This window comes from Balaenoptera musculus, chromosome 14 (assembly GCF_009873245.2).
Source record: "Balaenoptera musculus isolate JJ_BM4_2016_0621 chromosome 14, mBalMus1.pri.v3, whole genome shotgun sequence".
NCBI classification, from domain to species: Eukaryota; Metazoa; Chordata; class Mammalia; order Artiodactyla; family Balaenopteridae; genus Balaenoptera; species Balaenoptera musculus.
This window is the reverse complement of record NC_045798.1, coordinates 21,842,740-21,865,213: the sequence shown is the minus strand read 5'-3', so window position 1 is coordinate 21,865,213 and position 22,474 is coordinate 21,842,740. Positions and strand designations below refer to the sequence as shown.

At 38.0% G+C, this 22,474-nt stretch overlaps 1 protein-coding gene across 13 annotated transcripts in view; it reads left to right on the top strand.

Moving 5' to 3' along the window:
* Positions 1-22,474, top strand: part of MTMR3 (myotubularin related protein 3) — a 146,573-nt gene that overhangs the window by 70,499 nt on the left and 53,600 nt on the right. For all 13 annotated transcript variants that reach the window (XR_005016203.1, XM_036823336.1, XM_036823338.1 and 10 more), the window contains 4 exons: positions 3,757-3,809; positions 14,124-14,209; positions 21,388-21,477; positions 21,906-22,022. Coding sequence is in view for 12 of the 13 variants with exons in the window: in XM_036823336.1 (XP_036679231.1) it covers positions 14,207-14,209; positions 21,388-21,477; positions 21,906-22,022 (210 nt within the window). In the remaining variant the exon portion in view is untranslated. The remainder of the gene's footprint in view (positions 1-3,756; positions 3,810-14,123; positions 14,210-21,387; positions 21,478-21,905; positions 22,023-22,474) is intronic.

Below are 22,474 nucleotides of genomic sequence, written 5' to 3'. Positions count from 1 at the left end.
TGGGAGGGAGACACAAGAGGGAGGAGATATGGGGATATATGTATATGTATAGCTGATTCACTTTGTTATAAAGCAGAAACTAACACACCATTGTAAAGCAATTATACTCCAATAAAGATGTTAAAAAAAAAAAACCAAACCTTCATTGTTCTTTTGAAGTTAAAATGTACCCTAGGCAAAAAAGTGCTGCTTTAGCCCCCCCTCCCCCCCCTGGCCCCCCCCCCCCCCCACACACATATTTTAGGAGGCCTGGCCTGAGTCTCTTAAGTTTTTCCTTGTGAATTTGGTTTGACCTAATTAGTTTTTGTAGTTTGGATTCACTTATTATATAAATGGCCCAAATTGGTGAGCCTCTTTGTTGAAGCTGATCTAGTAGGTGGCATATACATGATAACAAACTATTCCATGTAGGTGTCCATTCCTTATTAGCCTTCTCAGGGCCTCCATGCCCTTCCTCTTAATCAGTATCTCATTGTCTTCCAGAAAGACATTGACTGTGCTTTGCAACTGCACAGTAATATCTAGTATTTTAGTATTTAATAATCAAGTATGTTTTTATTCTCTTTAGGGTTTCCTCTTGAAATAGATAAAATTCTATCCATAGTATAATACATGATTGTAAAAAAATTTACCTTTTTCGGATAACTGCAAATTCTTTTTTTTTTTTCTTTTAACACTAGTCCCCAGATGGAACTTAAGGGTGACCATAGTTAACCCTTGCCCCACACTGCTGCCCTGGCTGGCTGTTCATTAGTGCTTTATGTGTTTAAGAATCCCATGTTATTAGACACTTTAGGTAATTGCTTAGATTTAACGTAACCACTTTACATTCTACCTCTTCAAATATATGACCGTTCAAGGTCACCCAAACTTAACTGTTCCTACTCTGAGGTGTACATGACTGGTATCACAGGATATCATCTGGCTTCATGAGAAGGTAGCTTGTGGCACCAAAGAGCTTCTTTCAGACTTACTTCTACATGGCCTTTATCTGGCAAATAGTCCTAAGAGGCATGGGCAGTTTTTTAAAATTTTGTTGGCAGTGTGTTCACAATGGCATACTTGTTTCCAACTAAGTAGATGGTTGGTTGTGGTTAAGAGGAGTCATTGCTGGCATTGAAGCAAGACCTGCCTGAACCCTTTTTGTTGAATCTTCCTGTTGTTTGGTCTATGTCTTGGAGCTTACACCTGTGGAGAACTATACACAAACAACGTTTGTATTAATAGACTATATCTTGACAGAATAACATTACCAAGTAATTTCTTAAAACATGTCAGATGATCCTTGTAGTAGAGGGTAGTGATTTCTTTGAAGTAATGTAAACACCATCAATTCATTCTTACCCCTAGACTTAACCTGTCTCTTGAATTTAATCCCATTTCACCCCTAATTACTGGCTGGACATACATCTCTTGGGAGGCCACCTTTAAAGTCAGTGTATCAATCTTGTGTTGCTTCCTTGGAATCTACCCTTCATTTCTTAACAATACCGTTGTTTTTCTACTCACCACAGGCCTTAGAATTTTGCAGTTATCTTTGACAACTTTGCTCTGCCCTCTTTTTTCCATTCCTAATCAACTACCAAGCTTCAGGCAATTAATGCTTTCACTCATTTTGGTGTCTTTCTTCTGCATTTTTTACTATGGTTGAGACATTGGGCCCTTAGCAGTTCATATCTGCACTACTAGTCTAGGAACATCCTAAGTGACTTTTCCCCTCCAAACCATCCTACTTGCTGCTTTTTAATACCACCATTTTCATGTTGTTATTCTCCTGCTCATAAAGCTTTTGGTTTAGTGCCATCGAATGAAATCTAGATTCCTTAGCCTGGCATTCAAGGCCCACAGTGTGTCCTATCTTTTTAGTCTTATTTTCCTGAACATGATTGGTATTCTGACCTATTCTTTATTTCTCAAAAATGTGCTTTCTTCCCACTGTGGTCTAACAGCCATCCTTACTTGGCTTCCCATCCCCTCTTTCTCTTATTTAAATTCCACCTAATCTGTAAGACTCAAGTTGAAGTTCTCCACCTCCTGTGAAGTTTCGCCTGGGTTGTCTCTCCTCTGAACTCTGAGTACTTGCATGTCATTGGACAGTTAACCTTGTAGTACTCTGATACTTCTTGGGTTACAGTGAACTATGTCTCATCATTTTTTGCATTTAATACTTAAGTGGAATGTGCCTTCATATATATTGTTTTATCTGGTTCTTTTTTTAACAGCTAAGGACAAAGAGACCCAGTATCTGTTCTTTTTAACAACTGTTTTCTTATTATCCTAAATAAAATTCATAGATGATATAATGTACCTACAGACGTAGTTTTTAAAAAATCAACAGTAACCTTACTGTAGTATAAAGGAAAAATGAAAAAAATTTGTAACTTGTATTTCAGTTTTCAAATACTCAGCAAAAATTAGACTCTAGAAAGAAAAGTTCCTACAGATTTAAAACCCCTGAACTTTCCTGCTGTACTGTGTTGTACCACCTTAAAAAACTTAACAGGCCCAATCTTGATACTAATACGATTTGTATCTGAAGTTGCAAGTTATGAATAGCCTTAGTTCCTTTCCCATACAGCATGTGGTCAATACAGCCCAGCCTGTATTAAACTAAAATTAAATTTTACAAAATTTAAATTAAAAGTCACTGGGAGGGGCTTCCCTGGTGGCGCAGTGGTTGAGAATCTGCCTGCCAATGCAGGGGACACGGGTTCGAGCCCTGGTCTGGGAAGATCCCACATGCCGCGGAGCAACTAAGCCCGTGAGCCACAATTACTGAGCCTGCGTGTCTGGAGCCTGTGCTCCGCAACAAGAGAGGCCGTGACAGTGAGAGGCCCGCGCACCGCGATGAAGAGTGGCCCCCGCTTGCCGCAACTGGAGAAAGCCCTTGCACAGAAAAACGAAGACCCAACACAGCCATAAATAAATAAATAAAATTAAAAAAAAAAAAAAAGTTACTGGGAGACAAAAGTACTACTTGTAAAGTGGTTAAAACACTTTATTATTACATATTTAGCCTCCTCTTATATGGTTCTTACTTGTTTAAAAAATGGTTCCAGAGGTTATGGCAATAATGTGATATGTTGACTGACTCTTTAATTTTAGGACTTTGATATTTTGTACAGTCCTGTTCATATATGTGACTTTATGTCACATAAACAGCTCAAAAGGATGAGTTGCCTGCAAATACTGAGAGAAGTCTTTACAAAGGAATCAGGTTGATTAGGTCTTTTATCTCTAAAGGTCAGATTGTTGCCTAGTGGTGACAAGAATTCTTTGTGTTTAGACTGTACTCCTGCCTCTCTGATTTTTTTCTTACACAAAAAGACCCCTTGATAGAAGCCAATTATGTGTACAAATTAACTTACCAAGTCCAAACCTAGGTCTCCTGTGATCTTCTTAGTTTTTAAAGCACTTGTTCCTTTAGTGAAAGGTTTACCTGAGAAGCCATCAGAAATGGTGCTAGATTGATAGAGAAAAACTCTTAAAGAGGAGTATTTATAGGTTCTTGGAAAGTTCTATCTGTGCAGTTCTGTAGTTTCTAAAAGCATGCTAAGGCCGGACTTGGCCCATTTTGCACAATTAAATATTCTAAAACCTGTGGTTGACTAAATAGTTCACATTGTAACAATTTAAAAAATAATGTATTGTCATGGCATTCCAACTTGTAGAGAAAAGTCTTGTGGGAGATCTAAGTGGCTTAACTTGATACTTAGGATATTTGTCATTGTAAAACTACTGTTTTTTCTTTTGCAGATTTTCTTGTGAAACGTTCTGGTAGAAAAAGTTGTTGGGACAAACTTCATTTGGTAAGTTTGTCCCACTACCTCCTGCCCCCTACTATACTCTGCTGTTCTGAGGCAGCAAAAGGTAATTTACAGATGAATTTTCGGGGCCTGTTTTGTCTGTGGACATAATTATTTAGGTGAACCCTTGTATGTTCACTTTAATGTTAAATCTCAATATTTGGTGGTTTGTTGTTTTTTTTTCCCATTAGGACTCAAGCCAGATTACTTTTCCCATATATAATTGTGCCATAGTATAATATACTGTGCCTAGAAACTTGTATTTAAGTTGAGATTAAATGAGTTGTGGCCCTAATCTTTTGTTTAAAATAGTTCTTAACATGATGTTCTTTTAAATTGAAACTTGGTTCTTATTTTGAATTTTCTTAAATTGTTAAATCTGTGTGAAAATCGAGGCCTCATTACTAGCGTTAGTGGTACTAATGTGACGTTCAACTAGAAAATAACTCTAAAAAATTTGTCAGTCCTGTCCCCAGTGTGGATGTTAATCCCTGTCCTGTCCTTTTTTTCATAGACCTGTGTGGATCTGTTATTACCTGAGTCTTTATTACTGCCTCTTTTTTCTGCCATCTGTCTAATGGAGGAAATTATTATCTAACTTTATTGAAAAGAGAAGTTGCTGTTTTGGTTTTAAGTTTCTGGATCCAAATCATTCCCTTGTTCCAGAATCTTTAGCTTGGCATTGCCTCCAGATTAAGGATCAAGCTCTTTAGCATGGCATTTTAGGCTCTTTATAAGTGAGCTTTAAGCACATCTACTGCAACTAGGCACTCATTTCCCCCATACATCTAGAACATCTTTTGCTGTAGCCACCCTGACCTACTTACTGTCCCTCAAATACTGTCCAATATCTTGCCTTTTTTTGGGTCTCATTCTTTGCTTGTGCTGTTCCTGTCCCCCCTTTGTCTCAAAATCTGTCTGGTTCAGCCATTAAAAGTGCGAGTGTTCCACAAAGCCTTACTTGAGTGCCCAGTTCAGAATCCATTTCTCTGTCTTTTGCATCCCCATGGAATTCTATTTCTAATCTCTTATCACACTCTGCCTTATTAGTTATGTTTGTCACCCCACAGGATTGTGAACATCTTGAAGGCAAGAACTATCTTCATGTTTGAATTTTCAGATCACGCAAACGTTCCCTGAGTCCTGGGATACTAGTGTCTTCTCAGTATAATTTCATTATAATTAGGATTTTTGTTTTTGTTGTGTGTGTTTGGTTAAGAATAAGGGAGAAGAATTAGATTCTTTTGTTCTAGTAGAGAATTAGATTCTTTTGTTCTAGTAGAGATTAGTTATCATCTTGTTGATTCAAGATACTGTTTATTTCCATTCTATATAGGAAGGATTTATATAGTACATATAATGTGTCCTTGTAGTCCAAGTTGCTCAGTATCTCACTTGGCTGAGTTATTGTTGGCAAGTGTGAGTTTTAGTTACTGATTAAGGAATTGAGTAATTTCTTGTTAACAGGTGCCTGAAAGAATGAGATTCCATGTTAAGTAGGAAGATAAATGTCTTACTTCGGTAAAGATTTCTCAGAAGTCACATTCTGAGACTGACACTGGAGACCAGTGAAGCCTGCAGATCCCAACTGTCAAATTCTCATACATACATTAAGAAAAGAGAAATCATTTGACTTTGCTTCAAATAAGAATTTTACCCTTCATTTGGCCTAGCAGGGTGCATATTAGACCTTTGGAGAGGAAATGTAATCCTAATGTATTACTTGACTCTTCAGTGTTTAATTTTTATTTTTTTAATTTTTAAAAAATATTTATTTATTTATTTTTGGCTGCGTTGGGTGGGTCTTCGTTGCTGTGCACAGGCTTTCTTTAGTTCTGTTAGGCGGGGGCTACTCTTTGTTGCAGTGTGCAGGCTTCTCATTGCGGTGGCTTCTCTTGTTGCTCTAGGCGCCTGGGCTCAGTAGTTGTGGCGCACGGGCTTAGTTGCTCCGCGGCATGTGGGATCTTCCCGGACCAGGGCTCAAACCCGTGTCCCTTGCATTGGCAGGCGATTCTTAACCACTGCACCACCAGGGAAGCCTGATGTTAGATTATTAAATTAATTTTGATACCAGGAAACATATTATTGGAATTAATATAATGTGGGTTCCAAATTAAAAGACTAAAGAGAGATGACAACTAGATCCAATGTGATCCTAGACTGGATCCTTTTATAGAGGGGGGGGGAAGTCTCTGTAAAGGATGTAATTGGTTGACCAAATTGGAATATAAAAAGTAGATTAAAGTACTATATCAGTGTCAAGTTTCCTGAATTTGAAAACTAGTTCTGTGGTTATGTAAGAGATTATTTTTGTTCTTATAAAGTATATATTGAAGTAGTAAGGGGTAAAGAAGTAGCATGACTTGCCTTAAAGGTCCCAAAGGTCATAGAGTTTAGTGAATGGCAGACTCGGGACTCCTGTCTCTTCTGCCCTCAGAACCGTTGCTTTACATCCCTGATTATTTTTTTTGATGGCTTTATCTTCACACTCTTGTCTTAGGTCAAGTGAAAAGCTTTTGCAATATTTTTGAATTTCCTTTTAAAAATGTCTTTGTAGAAAAGTTTATTTTCCTAATTACAAGGGTAAAGTAATTCTAAAAGTATAAAAACAAAATCCCTATTCCCACTTTCTTCCTTAGAATGGTAACCATTGTTAACAATCATTACATCATTTTTCTGTACATGTACAAACATGTTTCTGGATTAATACAAATAATGCTTATGCGTATTTTTATTTTAACCTTTCAAATTACAGAACATTAGAACTTCTACCAAGTTGATAACTATGAGTTAGTGAATTATAGTTCCATAAATGGAATTAGTATGTGTAGTCTTTGGCAATAATGATCCCCCCCACCAAGTGTGTATCTTTTCACCTAGTAAATTTATTTTTAAGAATCAGGGCTGCAGAAATAGTGACTTGTGCAGAGATATGGGCAAGGATGGTTATTGTGGCTATTTTGATTGTAATAGAAAAGTGAAAATAACCTAAATATCTCAGTAATTGATGAATTGTTAGGTTATGGTGTATCGGAATATAATGGAGTACTGAACTGCCATGTTGAAAGTATGTAGTGACACAGGAAGGATTTGGTGCATTGAGGGAAAATGTGCAGAACAATGAATACAGTATGATCCTCCCCCCTCATTTTTCGGGGGTAGATTATGTATGTCTTTGTATATAAATAAAGAAGTGTCCTGGACAGAATTATAAAATATTAACAGTAGTTGTAATTACGTGTAATTGAAGCAAAGGGCAGCAAAGAATGAGAAGGGAAGTTCTACTTATTTACTTAAAAAATAACAGATTTGAGATATAATTCATATATTATACTGTACATTTGACCCATTAACGTATACAGTTCAGTGGCTCAGTATATTCATTGTGCTGTGCAACCATCACTGCAGTCAATTTTAGAACATTTTATTACTTCAGAAAGAAGCTCTCCATACCCTTTAGCTATCACCCCCCTTACCTTCCACCTCCCCCAGATCTAAGTAGCTACTAATGCACTTCCTATCTCTATTAATTTCCCTGTTCCATTTCTGTGAAGTATGATATGTGGACTTTCGTGACCGGCTTCTTTTACTTGGTATAATGTATTCAAGGTTCATCTATATTGAAGAATGTATCAGTACTTCGTTCCTTTTAATTGGCTGATTAATACTCCATTTTGGGATATACAACATTTTGTTTATCCATTCATCCGTCAGTGGACATTTGGGTTGTTTCTGTGTTTTGACTGTCTTGAATAATGCTGCTATAAACATGTGTATACGAGTTTTTCTGTAGATGTGTTTTTGTCTCTCAGACAAAATTCCACTCTCTTTAGGAGTGGAATTGCTGGGTCAGGTGGTAGCTCTATGTTTAATTGTTTGAGGAACTGCTAGGCTGTTTTCCAAGGAGGCTGAACCATTTTACACTCCCACAAGCAGTATCTGGGGACAGTTGCTTGCTTTTTACACCTGTATTTTAAATTTTCTTAGAAGGAGCATGCATTACTATTACAACTAAAAAATTAAGAAGTGTTAAACTACTTCTCTTAGGCTAACAGTAATGACTCAGTTTCTTCCTTTTGGTGATAGTATAATTACCATTCTGGAACCCAAGTTTTGTAAGTCAGTTGTTGACTACTTTTTAATGATTGGCTATATCTGCTCTTTGTAATATTAATATTATAAGGACCTCCAGCAGCTTCGTGATTCATATTGGTTGCAGAGTACCCATGATCTTGGCTTTTTCTTATGAACTTGGAATTCCTATAGAAAGTTTTACCTTTCCTCAGATGTTTAAAGCAGCACCTCTTACTTTGAACTATGTTATCTGTTTTCTTATCTCCCCTCTTGCACCATAAATTCTTTAATCTTCCTTAGCCCCCACATCTAGGCCTTTACCTATTACTGTCAGTTATACTCTAAAATAACTTATATCCTTATGCTTTTATTCCATCTGCACTGCCTCCATTCTAAATCAAGCTACCATTTTCCTCCCTGTAATTGTCTCCTGATTCTCTTTATTCTTTTTGTTCTCTAATCCATTCACCACACAGTAATCAGAATTATTTTAAAATCAAATCATATCACTCGGCTGTTTAAAATCTGTCAATGAATTTTTGACACTTGGAATATAATCTGTTGCACTTGGAATATAATTTATACTCCTTACTATCTACATTATCCTCTTGTACATTTCTCCATCTTCAAGTTGGGCCACTCTTCTTTCTGGCTCAGTACATTTTAGCTATACTGGCTTCCTCTTTTTTTTTTTTTTTTTTTTTTAAATTATTTATTTATTTATTTATTTATTTTTGGCTGTGTTGGGTCTTCGTTTCTGTGCGAGGGCTTTCTCCAGTTGCGGCGAGCAGGGGCCACTCTTCATTGCGGTGCGCGGGCCTCTCACTATCGCGGCCTCTCTTGTTGCGGAGCACAGGCTCCAGACGCGCAGGCTCAGTAGTTGTGGCTCACGGGCCTAGTTGCTCCGCGGCATGTGGGATCTTCCCAGACCAGGGCTCGAACCTGTGTCCCCTGCATTGGCAGGCAGATTCTCAACCACTGCACCACCAGGGATGGCTTCCTCTTTTTAATCCTTCAGAAATGCCAAAGTCTTTTCCTTGTCAGGAACACATGCTGTTTTCTGTACCAGAAACTGGCCTTGCTGCACAGAGAGGCCTTTTCTGACCACCTTATCTAAAGTAGGACTCCCATACCCCCACCCTCTCAGTCTCTGTCTCAGCATCCTGTTTGTTTCCTTTATCACATTGAGCACAATTTGTAATTATAATTATTTGTTTCTGTCTTCCACACTGGGATATGAGCTCCTTAGTGCAGGAACCAGCACAGTGTCATAGTGTTTGACACGTAGTTAGTTCTCAGGTAATTGTTGATTGACCAAAGTGCAGCACACCATTTTACAGTCTTTATTTGGTGTAGAAATGGAAGACATCAGGGACTTCCCTGGTGGTCCAGTGGCTAATAAGATTCTGCACTCCCAGTACAGGGGGCCCGGGTTCGATCCCTGGTCGGGGAGCTAAGATCCCACATGCCTCGCGGCCAAAAAACCAAAACATAAAACAGAAGCAATATTGTAATAAATTCAATAAAGACTTTAAGAATGGTCCACATCAAAAAAATAAAAGAAAAGGAAAGTAAAAACTTTGTGAAAATTTCAAATGTATAAAAGTAGAGAAAATAGGTTAATCTCCATTTACTTATCTCATTGGGCTTCAAAAGCTATCAACTCATGGGCCCATCCTGTTTCATAGATATATACTCCTACTCATTTTGCCTATTCCATGATATATTACTTCATGTGTACATATTTCAATTGTATATCTAAAAGAAACTTCTAAAAAGCCATAACCACAGAAACCTCCTAACCACTGTGACATTGTCAGTTATACAGAAAATTAATAAATAACATCAAATATTATATGGGCAGATTTCCCTAAATGTCTCAAATTATTTTCATACTTTGAATTAGGATCCAAGCAAAGTCCATATATTGCAATTGGTTGACATGTCACATCTCTTTTTTAATCTGAGTTTTCCTTTGATCTCTTCTGTCTTGCAGTTTAAAGAATTTGGGTTATTTTTATATTTTTATAGCTTTCTCTAGACTAGATCATTATGTTCATCCTATATTTCATTAGCAGTTGTAAAATGGTGATACTTATTTGTGTCTTTCCTTGTTTGTGTATTAGGTGAAATACTACCCCCATCAACTACTTGGTTGTACAGAGGTTCAGTTTATATAGGAAAAGCAAGATAAATACTAATTCTTTGCCTTTATTTACCAGTTTCAAAAATAAGAAGTTGCTTACTTAGCATTCCTCCAGTGGTGACCAATGAGAGGGAGAGAGAGAAATATTACGAACTTATAATTAAACATATTGAAATTCAATACATGCCGCTTATTATTTTTGCTCAAATTATTCCATTTTCACCAGTGATTCTGTTTAGATTGGCTCTGGAGTCCTTTTGATATACCCTTAGTAGTCTTTGATAGTTTCCTTGCTTTCCAATTTAATGTTCCAGGATCAACTTACACATTTTCTGTTCTAGACCTGTAATTGGCTATTTCTCAGGAGCCTTGTTGGCTCCTTTTGAAGTGAGAATTAGTATTTAGATACCATGGTCTAGATGCTTAGAATGCTCATTGCTGCTGGGTCAGTTCCATAACATTTTTGCAGTAAGATTATTTTTAGTATTTCATGAAGAGTTTGATTATATTCATACTCCTCACCTACACATCACATAAAACTTACCCTTTAAAAGCATACAGTTCAGGAGTTTTTAGTATGTTGTGCTAAACCACCACTAATCTGTTTTCTGTCTCTACCTAGATTTAAAATTCTGGGCAATTCATATAAATGAAATCGTACAATATGGTCTTTTGTGCCTGGCTTCTTTCAGTTAGTATTATGTTTTCAGAGTTCATCCGTATTGTATCATGTGTCAGTATTTTAGTCTTCTTTTATTGCTGGATAATATTCCATTGTGTGGATATACCACATTTTATTCTTTCATCATTTGATGGACATTTGGGTTGTTTCTGCTTCTTGGCTGTTATGAAGAATGCTGCTGTGAACATTAACACACAAGTTTTTGTGTGGATATGTTTTCAGTTCTCTTGGGTATATACCCAGGAATGGAGTTAATGACTCATATGGTGACTTTTAAAGGAACTGCTAAACCATTTTCTACAGCAGTGCATGAAGGTTTCAAGTTCTCCATATTCCACTACCTTTTTTATGTTAATATCTTCATCACTGGAGTTGCACTTTGTTATCTGTTTTGCAAAACTTCAAATCCACTTCTATTTGAGTTATTTAAAATATAGCAGTTTGAATATATATATGATACTGTCATTAGACATTTAATTCTAAAACACAAATATCTTTTGCACAACATTAGGACAGTTTAAAAATAAAATTCATCCAGTAGGTGTTTCTTTTTAAAGTGATCTTTAAGAGATTTTTTTCTAATAAGTTCATACCCTCAGGAATAATTTCTTTACGTTTCCTCCTTTCCTTTTTTTTTTTTTTTCTCCTTTCCTTTTTAATTAATTCCAACAGGTGGCCTCTTTACATACCCTTGCCACCTCATCTAAAACAGCACTTCTTTGTTACTCCTTATCCCTAAACCCTGCTTTATTTTCTTTGTAACACCAGCTACCTAATATAAACATGTCTATTTATTTGTTTCTAGTGGGGAAGGCAGGCAGTAAAATTTTTATTTTATTTCATTTTTTAAATTTATTTTTGGCTGCGTTGGGTCTTCGTTGCTGTGCACAGGCTTTCTCTAGTTGAGATGAGCGGCGCTACTCTTTTTGCGGTGCACAGGCTTCTCATCGTGGTGGCTTCTCCTGTTGCGGAGCACAGGCTCTAGGTGTGCGGGCTTCAGTAGTTGCAGCACGTGGACTCAGTGGTTGTGGCGCACGGGCTTAGTTGCTCCGTGGCATGTGGGATCTTCCTGGACTAGGGATCGAACCCGTGTCCCCTGCATTGGCAGGCGGATTCTTTTATTTATTTATTTATTTTGGCTGCATTGGGTCGTCTTTGCTGCGCGCGGGCCCCCTCCAGCCGCGGCGAGCAGGGGCCCCCTCCAGCCGCGGCGAGCAGGGGCCACCCCGCGCCGCGGTGTGCGGGCTTCTCACTGCGGTGGTCTCTCTTGCCGCGGAGCGCGGGCTGTAGGCACATGGGCCTCAGCAGCTGCAGCACACGGGCTCAGTAGCTGTGGCGCAAGGGCCCAGCTGCCCCAAGGCACGTGGGAGCTTCCCAGACCAGGGATCGAACCCATGTCCCCTGCAGTGGCAGGCGGACTCTCAACCACTGCGCCACCAGGGAAGTCCCAGGCATTAAAATTAAGCTCCATGACTTTTTGGTTACAGTTGTCTCCCCTAGATCTAGAGCAGTGCCTGGGATATATTAGGTGTTGAGTAAATATTTATTGAAATGAATGAATAAATGAGAATTTTATGCCAATCTGTGTTCTTGAGCTAGGTTATATCACAAAGACTTGTTTTAGGTTTGAATAATGGTAAGAATGATGACTCTGAGTTGATTTGTTACTAAACCACTTGGTTCTTCCTCATCCTTCTAGCCTCTGAACAATGGAGTACCCCAAACCACCACTTGGTCCTCTTAGTTTCTCCATCTGTACTTGCCCCAGAATTTACTAGCTTTAATGCCATCCACACACTTACGCCTCCCACATTTATGTTACTATCTCTAGCTTCCATCTTCTTCATCTCCAAGCTAGTTTGTTCAGCTTTTACTTGGTGTCTTCAACAGGATATCTGTTAGACATCTCAAATATAACGTGTCTAAAACGGAACCTTTGATTCCCTGTTCTCCCTCCTGTACCTCTGCACAGAGTGGGTAATCCATTTTCTGATGTTTTCCCTCATCAGTAAATGGGAAATCCTTGCTTCTAGATGCTGAAGCCAGAAAGTGCGACTTCTTTTATTTAATGAATTAGCTCAAATCCTGTGGGTGGTAATTTCAAAATATATCCAGAATCCAGCAATGTCTCACCATTTCCATCACTACTTCTTATGGTGATTATTTCCTTCTGACAGGTCTTCCTGTTTCCTCCTGTGCTCCCTCAGCTCCCCCAACAATCTAGTCTGTTCTCACCCTATAGCCAGAGCCATCCTTTAAGTCACCTCATGTCACTCCTCTGTTCATAACTGCACAAGGCTCCACATGTTCTGGGCCCTGCTGCTTCTTTGATGTCCTCTGTTCCCTCACTTTCACTGCTCACAAAGAGTTTACTTTGAATATTGAATGCCAGACTGCCTAAAATATCCTATATTCATGGAAGTTTAGTGAACTAGAAATGGTGGCTTTGCATGAAATGTATCTATTTTTTTTTAATAAAAAGCTACTTATTAGAGATGATAGTGTTCTTACTAGCCTGTCTTTTGAGTTTCTTGTTAGGTATTCCTCCCCCACTCTTATAGTTGTTTCTGAAAACCAGGTAAAGGTATTAGTGCAGTTTATGTGAGTTTTCATTGAGCATAGGATATTGGGGCAAAAGGCAGTTTTTTCATATTTTTTTACTAAGCCAGTTTGGTTCCCACAGATGGGGAGATCCATTTTGAATTTACAGATAACCACAAAAACATACTGTAATATTACAAGAATATTGTTTTTGCATTTGCAGGTCAGTTTTAGTTATTGCTTTATTATTTTCATCTAAGGTTTGTAATATTTTTTGTATTGCTATCAACATTCAGAACATGAGCCTTTGCTACTTTTTTGCTCAAATAGTTTACGACCAGGAGGATTTTCACAAGGGAGTTAAGGAGTTTGGATTTGACTAGTGGGGATTGGCTGGGTGATATTCAGCTTTTCCTTGGCTGACTCTGGTCAGGTCTTTTTTTTTTAAATTTTTTTTTTTAAAGATTTATTTATTGATTGATTGATTGATTGCTATGTTGGGTCTTCGTTTCTGTGCTAGGGCTTTCTGTAGTTGCGGCAAGCGGGGGCCACTCTTCATCGCAGTGCGCGGGCCTATCACTATCGTGGCCTCTCTTGTTGCGGAGCACAGGCTCCAGACGCGCAGGCTCAGTAGTTGTGGCTCACGGGCCTAGTTGCTCCGCGGCATGTGGGATCTTCCCAGACCAGGGCGCGAACCCGTGTCCCCTGCATTAGCAGGCAGATTCTCAACCACTGCGCCACCAGGGAAGCCCCTGGTCAGGTGTTTAGGTCCTTGTATATGCAGTTTCTTTAATTACGGTATGGCCAAATGGGGTTGGGGGATGTGTGTGTGGGAATTGGCAATTTTGTCCTTCTTTTTTTTTTCTTTTTCAAGATCCAGGCATAAAGGAAAGAAAAGCCTTGCCAAGATACCAAAGAAAGGACGGGGATCTCTCCTCCTAATCTGGGCCTCCTGTCATGGTAAGTACTAAGAAATAACAAGAAAATTGAACTTGAACTCTGTCCTGACAATTAAGTGAATACTAATAAGTTCATAGTTACCCATTTTTGTTATTGTGAGAAATCATTTCACTTTTTCTTTCCCAGAACTCTCTTGTCTATTTTCTTTTATTGTTTACTTAGTAGTAATAATTTTAGAATATTCTAGTGTCTTAGAGCAGTTTTGCTTCTATTAACTTTAATCCTGTGAGTTAGATATTGTCTCTTTTCAGTCAGATAGTAAATGGAGTCAAGACTAAAACCCATGTTTCTTGGACTACTTCAGGGTTCTTATTCCTTTTCTAGGAAGGAAGGTATCGTGAAAAGCTTTTCTCTGTGTGTGTGTGTGTGTGTGCGCACACGCGCGCGCATGTGTGTGTTTTGTTGTGTATAGGAGAATTCTATGGTCATACACATATTCTTTATGAATTTACCTTTCTGGATAGAAGCAATTCCCTGTCTTCCCTGTCCTGTCTCTTTAAGGCATTATTTTTATCCCAGAGAAGATGAAGTAGCTCTCTGCACACTCCCTACGTACGTCTTTGACTAAAATGAGTGTATTTCAGTGACTTGTGGGCCATTTAGGACTCAGTTCAGGCAGAGATGATGGAGCAATGAGCCAACCACATTTCTGTCAATCCTGAGAACACGTAAACCGTGCTCCAAGGCTTAAAAAAGAAATGGTCCTCTATAATATTGTCCTGCTTCTATCTTGGTGATGTTTTCTAGAACCAAACTCTGTCTCATGCTGGTGCACAAAGAAGGAATTGAAAAGGCCATGTTAATTTCAAGCTTCATTAGGAACATGGGTGGAAAATGCTTTTCAAAATTAAAAACAAACTAAAACAAAACAGAAAAACTAGTTGTATAGAAGTGTCATATTAAAATGACGACAAAGGTAACTGCTCTCATCTTAAATCTTTGCCAGTTTTTTCTTAGTTTGTGGGCATAACAACTTTCTAATGTATCCTATACCCAAACACTGATGAGCTTTTCTTTAGACTATATTTTATTTTATTGGTTTTCACGAGTTTTTAATGAACTGAAAAAGTGTTTGCCTAATATTTTATGGTATGTATGCCAATGCTAATGAATAGCAAATGGTGGGCTTATGAAAGCAGCTCTGTTCTGTACTGAGGGGTTGTCCTTCATTGTGTACCACATAGCTACAATGGTGTGGTCCTCATTCTGGTGCTGCTGGGGTCTCTGGTGCCCTGCAGACAGTCTTCCTGGTGCGCTCTGGAGATACTTCTGTGTGCAGTATTTGGGGAGCAGTATGACCGTGGGTCTTTTTTTAAAAATCTGTCATAAAGTAGCATTACAACAAGTTTTTACAAGTACTTATTTACAACTCTTCCACCAAAACCCATGGTTGTGTTCCTTTCTAACTAGTTTATGTCCATATGTATATTTTATGTAGTTGGAATTAAAACATAATTATTTTGCTTATTTCACTAAATGAATTAAACATTTTCCCTTGTTGACTCATTGGATTCCTAATGATTTTTTACTAGCTACATATCATTTTGCAAGTTGTTGAATCATTGATTTAAGTAATATTAATTAATATTTTGTTTTAGAATTTTGGTTCTGTGTCCTTAATCCTTATTTTTTGTATAGAGAATTCAGAAGTACTGGTTTTTCTTTCTTTTTTTAGTGTGTACTTCTATACTAATTTGAGTAACATCCTCATACTTTTAAAAGTTCTTAAATGAGATTGAGGTTTTTTTGGGGAGGTTAAGCATTAGGAAGATGTTTTCATGTTTCATTATGGAAAATCTCAAGCCTGTGCAAATCGAGAATAGTATGATGAACCCTCATATATGCATCAACCAGCTGCAATAATCATCAGTTCATGGCCACACTTGTTTCTTCTGACTCCCTCACCCCGGCCTCTTTGGATTATTTTGAAACAGATCACAAACATGATATCAAGGGAAATTTATTTTTGATGGCCTTTAATACCAGTCTTAAGAATGATGAATTGACAGACTGACAATCACTTTAACTTTTACATTTGTCAAATGTTCCTACAGATATTTCACTCTTAAGTATAGTTTTTTTTTTTTTATCCTGGAAGGCTGTATTTAAATTTAGTTTATAGGCATTTCCACTGGTCAGCCTCTACTCGCCATGTTCTTTAAATATTTATCTCTAATGTTGACTTCTGAGATATAGACTTAAGTCTCTTACCTGCATAGTTTAGTGAATAGCAGAAATTAGCCTGGAACTGTGGTGACTGATCCCTTTTCAAGATTTTATAGGTGACCCCATATGGCGCTGGTGGATATTAAGTACCACCAGATTCCCCAGTGCCTGGTATTCCTCAGCAATAGCAGGAAATTGACCATGTGGAGTACATTCTCCTACTAATAAACTACTGCTTAATAAGCTAGCCTAGGAGAAATTTGTTTTCAAGCCTCTTATCAGGCTAACACTTGACAGACTTTTTCTTTTTTTTTTTTTAGTACATTTATTTATTTATTTATGGCTGTGTTGGGTCTTCGTTGCTGCGCACGAGCTTTCTCTAGTTGCAGTGAGCGGGGGCTACTCTTCATTGTGGTGGCTTCTCTTGTTGCAGAGCATGGGCTCTAGGCACGCGGGCTTCAGTAGTTGTGGCACACGGGCTCAGTAGTTGTGGCTTGTGGGCCTCTAGAGCGCAGGCTCAGTAGTTGTGGCGCACGGGCTTAGTTGCTCCGCGGCATGTGGGATCTTCCCGGACCAGGGTTTGAACCCGTGTCCCCTGCATTGGCAGGCGGATTCTTAGCCACTGTGCCACCAGGGAAGTCCCCAGACTTTTTCTTCCTTGCCTTTTGTCTCCTTCCAGCTCTTCCTCCATCAGCCATCTCAAGTTTGTCCTCCCTTTTACATATGAAACTCAGAAACTGTAATAAATTAGGCAGTTGATTCAGCTTATGCTTAGCCAAGTAATATTTTTACCATTCTTCTTGGAAAGTCTATGAAGAGTTTATCCTAATCCTTGGGGATTAAATGCATTTTTATGTATTGTGTTGGCCATAAAGTTCATTCGGATTTTTCTGTAAGAGCTTGTGGAAAAATCCGAGCGAACTTTTTGGCCAGCCCAATGTAAGGGGGAAAATCAGTCCAGAAACTGTACAGGTAACGTGAACGGAGACAGTCTTATTAAAAAAGCATTTATTTTATTTGACTGTGAAATATTATTTCTTTATGCTCATCTTGTTTGCCAAATTCTCAATTCTCTTATGCTGAAAATCATTTGTTCCATTTTCAGTTTTCGGTAACTGCTTTGGTTATATACATTGGCCTGGATTAGCCCCCAAGTAAATGTGCCAGCAAGAATGAATTGATAAATGGCTTCTCTAGTTTTTTTTTTTTTTTTTAAGCCTGCTATATTATTTCAGTTCTATGCCATTTAGAGGTCAGTAAAAATCTAGTCTGGGAATCACTTAAATAATGATCTGTCAAATGATCTTGAAGAGAATAAAAGTTTAGGCCTTATATAGTTAGGTGAGTTTAAAAAGTTAATGTGATGCTGAGAAAGCATGTTTACCGTGTACTTTTATGTAATAATTTTTAAAAGCCCCCCCCCCAAATTTCATAGCTTTTCCTGCCTATCCCCTATTGGTTTATGAGAAAAACTTCCTAAATTCAAGTTTTCTCATATCTTTTCTCTTTAGTGCTGAGTGTAAATACTCAGTGTTCTTTAAGTCAAGAACTACCTCTTAAGAATGGAAATAGAATTGGTTAAAAGAAAAAAAGGTAACATTTATAGGAAAATTGAGTTCCTTTCAAATATGACTATGTCCCTTATTCCTTCACCCAATCATTGACCTCAGAGGAAATGAGTGGAAAGGAATAAAATGGAACAGATTGACACAAAACTCTTCATATAACAAGTTATTTTGGTGTTTATAGAAGTGGAGTCATTCTTCGTACACCCTAGGTAATTATATTTCTGGAGGCTCCAAGCCATGTCATATCAACCTTACTAAAACACACCAGCTTCATTAAACTTTTATTTATTTATTGCTATAAATAACTGAATAGATTTTTATACTTTTGCTTTTGAAATTATTTGATTATCAGCTACGATTTCTTGACAGTCATGGTGAATACTTAGCAGTGTCACTTCCCTAGGACTGCTAAGTATATGACAAGTTTTATATTTTTTGGTAGCATTTTATGAACCATTTATAAAGTTGTTACAGTTTTATTTTTAGAATTTGAAGCCGCTAATTTCTTTATACATTTTAAGTATCAAACTTTTTAAAAGTTTGTGCCTCAAGATAAAACCTGTGCCTCAAGATAAAATGGCCCCTTAGAGGGGTTGGAATGGGCCCAGTCAGCTAGAGTAGCAAAGATACGGTTTTATGGGTAGTAGCTGAGTGAGTGAGTGTTGTTGAAGTCTCTGTATGGCTGTTCGTTTCATCACTAGGAGACTGGTTTTATAGAAAGCCTGACTTCAGATTAAACAGCTTTAATTGGTACAGTCAGTGGTACCACATCCATGGATTCCCAGATTAATCGGGGAAAATTACAGAAAGTTCCAAAAAGCAACACCTGAATGTGCTGTGTACCAGCAACTATTTACATAGCATTTACTTTACATTAGGTTTTATAAGTAATCTAGAGGTGATTTAAAGTATACTGGAGGATGAGCATAGGTTATATGCAAATACTGTATACCTTTTTTATATAAGGGATTTGAGTATCCATGGGAGGGCTGTGTGTCCTGGAACCTATCCCCCTCAGATACTGAAGGACGAATGTATTTAGTAGTGGATTATAGTAGAGCAGCAATTCTCAAAGTCTTTGGTCTGAGGACCTCTTTTTACATTCTTGACTTATTGAGGGCCCCAAAGATCTTTTGTTTATGTAGGGTGTGTCTGTCTGTATTTACTGTATTAGAAGTTAAAGCTGAGAAATCTTTAAAATGTTCATTAATTCATTTAAAAATAACAATAACCAATTAAATGTTACCATAACATTTTTTATGAAAATTAACTTTTTCCTCATCCGACAATAATTAATGTAAAAGAGTAGCATTGATTTTTACAGTTTTTTAAAAATGTTTGGCTTAATAGATGATAGCTGGATTCTCATACCTACTTCTACATCCAATTTGTTACAGTATGTGTTTTTGAAATAAATGAAGTAAATCCAGCCTCACAGAGATACATAGTTAGAAAAAGGAAGAGTATTTTAATAGTTTTTCCAGGTAGTTGTGTGTATTCTTCTATTACACTACATCAAAACTTGACAAGTATCAGTTCTTTTTTATAAATTTATTTATTTATTTATTTATTTTTAGCTGCATTGGGTCTTTGCTGTGCACGGGCTTTCTCTAGTTGTGGCGAGTGGGGGCTACTCTTCGTTGTGGTGCATGGGCTTATCATCACGGTGGCTTCTCTTGCTGCGGAGCACCGGCTCTAGGCGTGCGGGCTTCAGTAGCTGTGGCTCGCCGGCTCTAGAGCGCAGGCTCAGTAGTTGTGGCCCATGGGCTTAGTTGCGCCACGGCATGTGGAATCTTCCCAGACCAGGGCTCAAACCCGTGTCTCCTGCCTTGGCAGGCGGATTCTTAACCACTGCGCCACTAGGGAAGCCCTGACAAGTATCAGTTCTTTGAAGGTTAGTTGCAGTGTGGAATCTGAAGCCATATCAGTGAACTTTTTGTATTATGTTAAAACCATAGGTCTGTCTTGCACTTTAAATTAACCTTTTATCCATGCATAATTTTGTAACATCAAGAATAGGTCATTTTGAAAATAATGAGGAATGAGAAAATAATGAGTAATGCAGATCTTCCAAATGTAGACATATTTCGCGATAAAATTTCTTTAAAAAATCACCCTTGGGGACTTCCCTGGTGGAGCAGTGGTTAAAAATCCGCCTGCCAATTCAGGGGATATGGGTTCGATCCCTGGTCTGGGAAGTTCCCACATGCCGCAGAGCAATTAAGCCTGTGTGTCACAACTCCTGAGCCTGTGCTCTAGAGCCTGTGAGCCACAACTACTGAGCCCGGGTGCCACGACTACTGAAGCCCGCGCGCCTAGAGCCCATGCTCCACAACAGGAGAAGCCACCACAATGAGAAGCCCGCGCACCGCAACAAAGAGTAGCCCCCACTCTCCGCAACTAGAGAGAAAGCCCGCATGCAGCAATGCAGACAAAAACAAACAAAAAACCTTGAGTATTGTTTGTTTATAGATAGGATTTTTCTTTCTTTGAGATTAAAAAATTGTTAGAAGTGTGATAAGTAGCATGTGTGGAAATGTCCAGTAACTAGTGGTTGTATTTCTCACTGGTGCTGTCAGTTTAACATGATACGGTTTTGCTCATATAAAATTTGCTGTGTAAACAGATTCCATCATAATATACAGTCAGACTTTCCAACAGATTGCTTTTTCCCCCTGCCCTGGTCTTCCTATACCATAAAAATTCATAATGTAAAAGACTACTTTTTAATATAAATTATAATTAGTTCAATTCAGGTGCCATTTAGATTATAATTTATTGCTTCTTTGAAATTGCCTTAATGGAAATAAATCTAATTTGTAATATAAAGCAGATTATGCTAGGGGTAGTGGTTCACACATGTTTTCAGTTTGAGAATTCACTTCTTAAGTTTACATTAAAAAGAAAAAAACTTTCTGTTATGGAAAGTTCACATATAACCAAAGTAGACACAGTGGTATAGTGAACTCTCACTTAAAAGTTGCATGAATTATCCCTCATGGACAGTTCTGTTTCATTTATGCCCCATTCCCTTCCCTCTCCAGTTATTTTGAAGCAAATTCCAGATGTGAGTCACATCATTTCATTTTTATATAATGCACAATGTATCTTTCAAAAATAAGAATTGAAGGTTATAACTTAAGAGAAAAAAGCCACCGTATCTTGGTTTCTCCTAAAAGTAATATACTAACAACTTATTAGTGCTTAATAGAAATGTTCTTAACTTCTTTGACTTTTTTTTTTGGCATTGGTGTGTTCTCCGTCTAAAGGCGCCGAATGTATTAGATGGAACACTTTTGGGGGTGAATATTTTTTCATTGAGCTTTCTGCCAGTTCACCTTGGTCACTGGACTCTCACTGTTATTATGCTCCTAGACATGGCAGAAAAACCCAATATGGATGAGTAGGAGCTTTGAAATTATTTAAACATTTGGGTTTTTCCAGGATGAAGAGACTCAGCACAGCCTTGAGTGCATCCAGGCCAATCAGATCTTTCCCAGGAAGCAGCTGATCCGGGAGGATGAGAATCTTCAGGTAATTTCAGGCCACTTTTGATTGTGAAATAAGTATTAAGCATCATAGTAACAATGTAGCAGAGCTAATGGATTGAAGTAATGTACTATATATAGGAAAATATGTATTAGAAAAATATATATTTTCCTCAGCCATACACATAATAGAAATGTAAGCTGGAAAACATCTCTCCTTTTAGAAAGACTTTTTTTCCTGAGAATTCACTGAGATGATCATCTCTGTGTCATTCCTTCTGTAGTCTAGAATATGAATAACTAGGTTTTATGAATCTTGAATGTTGTGGGTATAAACCCATCCTCTTTAGGTCCCTTACCCATTTATGTATTGTTTTTGAGTGACAGTGTTTATCATCCATTCACCTGACCCATGTTTGAACACTTTGCTTTACTGCTTCAAAACTCTGAAGGGTTTCTTCTTCCATTTTGAAGGTTCCTTTCCTTGAACTTCATGGAGAAAGCACAGAGTATGTGGGCCGTGCTGAGGATGCCATCATTGCCCTTTCTAATTACAGACTTCACATCAAGTTCAAGGAGTCTCTTGTTAATGTAAGTGTTTCTCAACTGTTCTCCCACTAAAGTAGATGGAGAAAGGAAGTATTCAATAAAAAAACTTGTTAATGTTCTCAAAGAGAGGAGTGTTATATGGGGTTTGGTTTGAAAACCTTGTGTACTCTGCTTTTCTCTCACTTAATTTAAGCACTCAGGGACACTAGGTTAGCAAGCAACTCTTGTGCTTGATTTAAAATGATACATGTAGTTGTCAGCTAAGGTGTCCATTGTCTAGTAACACTGCATGATTCGCAGTAGGTAATGATGTACCATTAAGCTTTGTAAGGTTGCAAAGGCTGTGTAGGCTTTTATTCCTCAATTTTTAGTAGTTGCTGACTGCCTCAGTTGAGAGAATTTCCTGGACCTTAATGTCAAATGTTGAGTTGTACTTTGAGCTCAGTGCAGACTTCTGTTATAGGATGAAGTTATTCTAATGGCTCCTTAGTGGT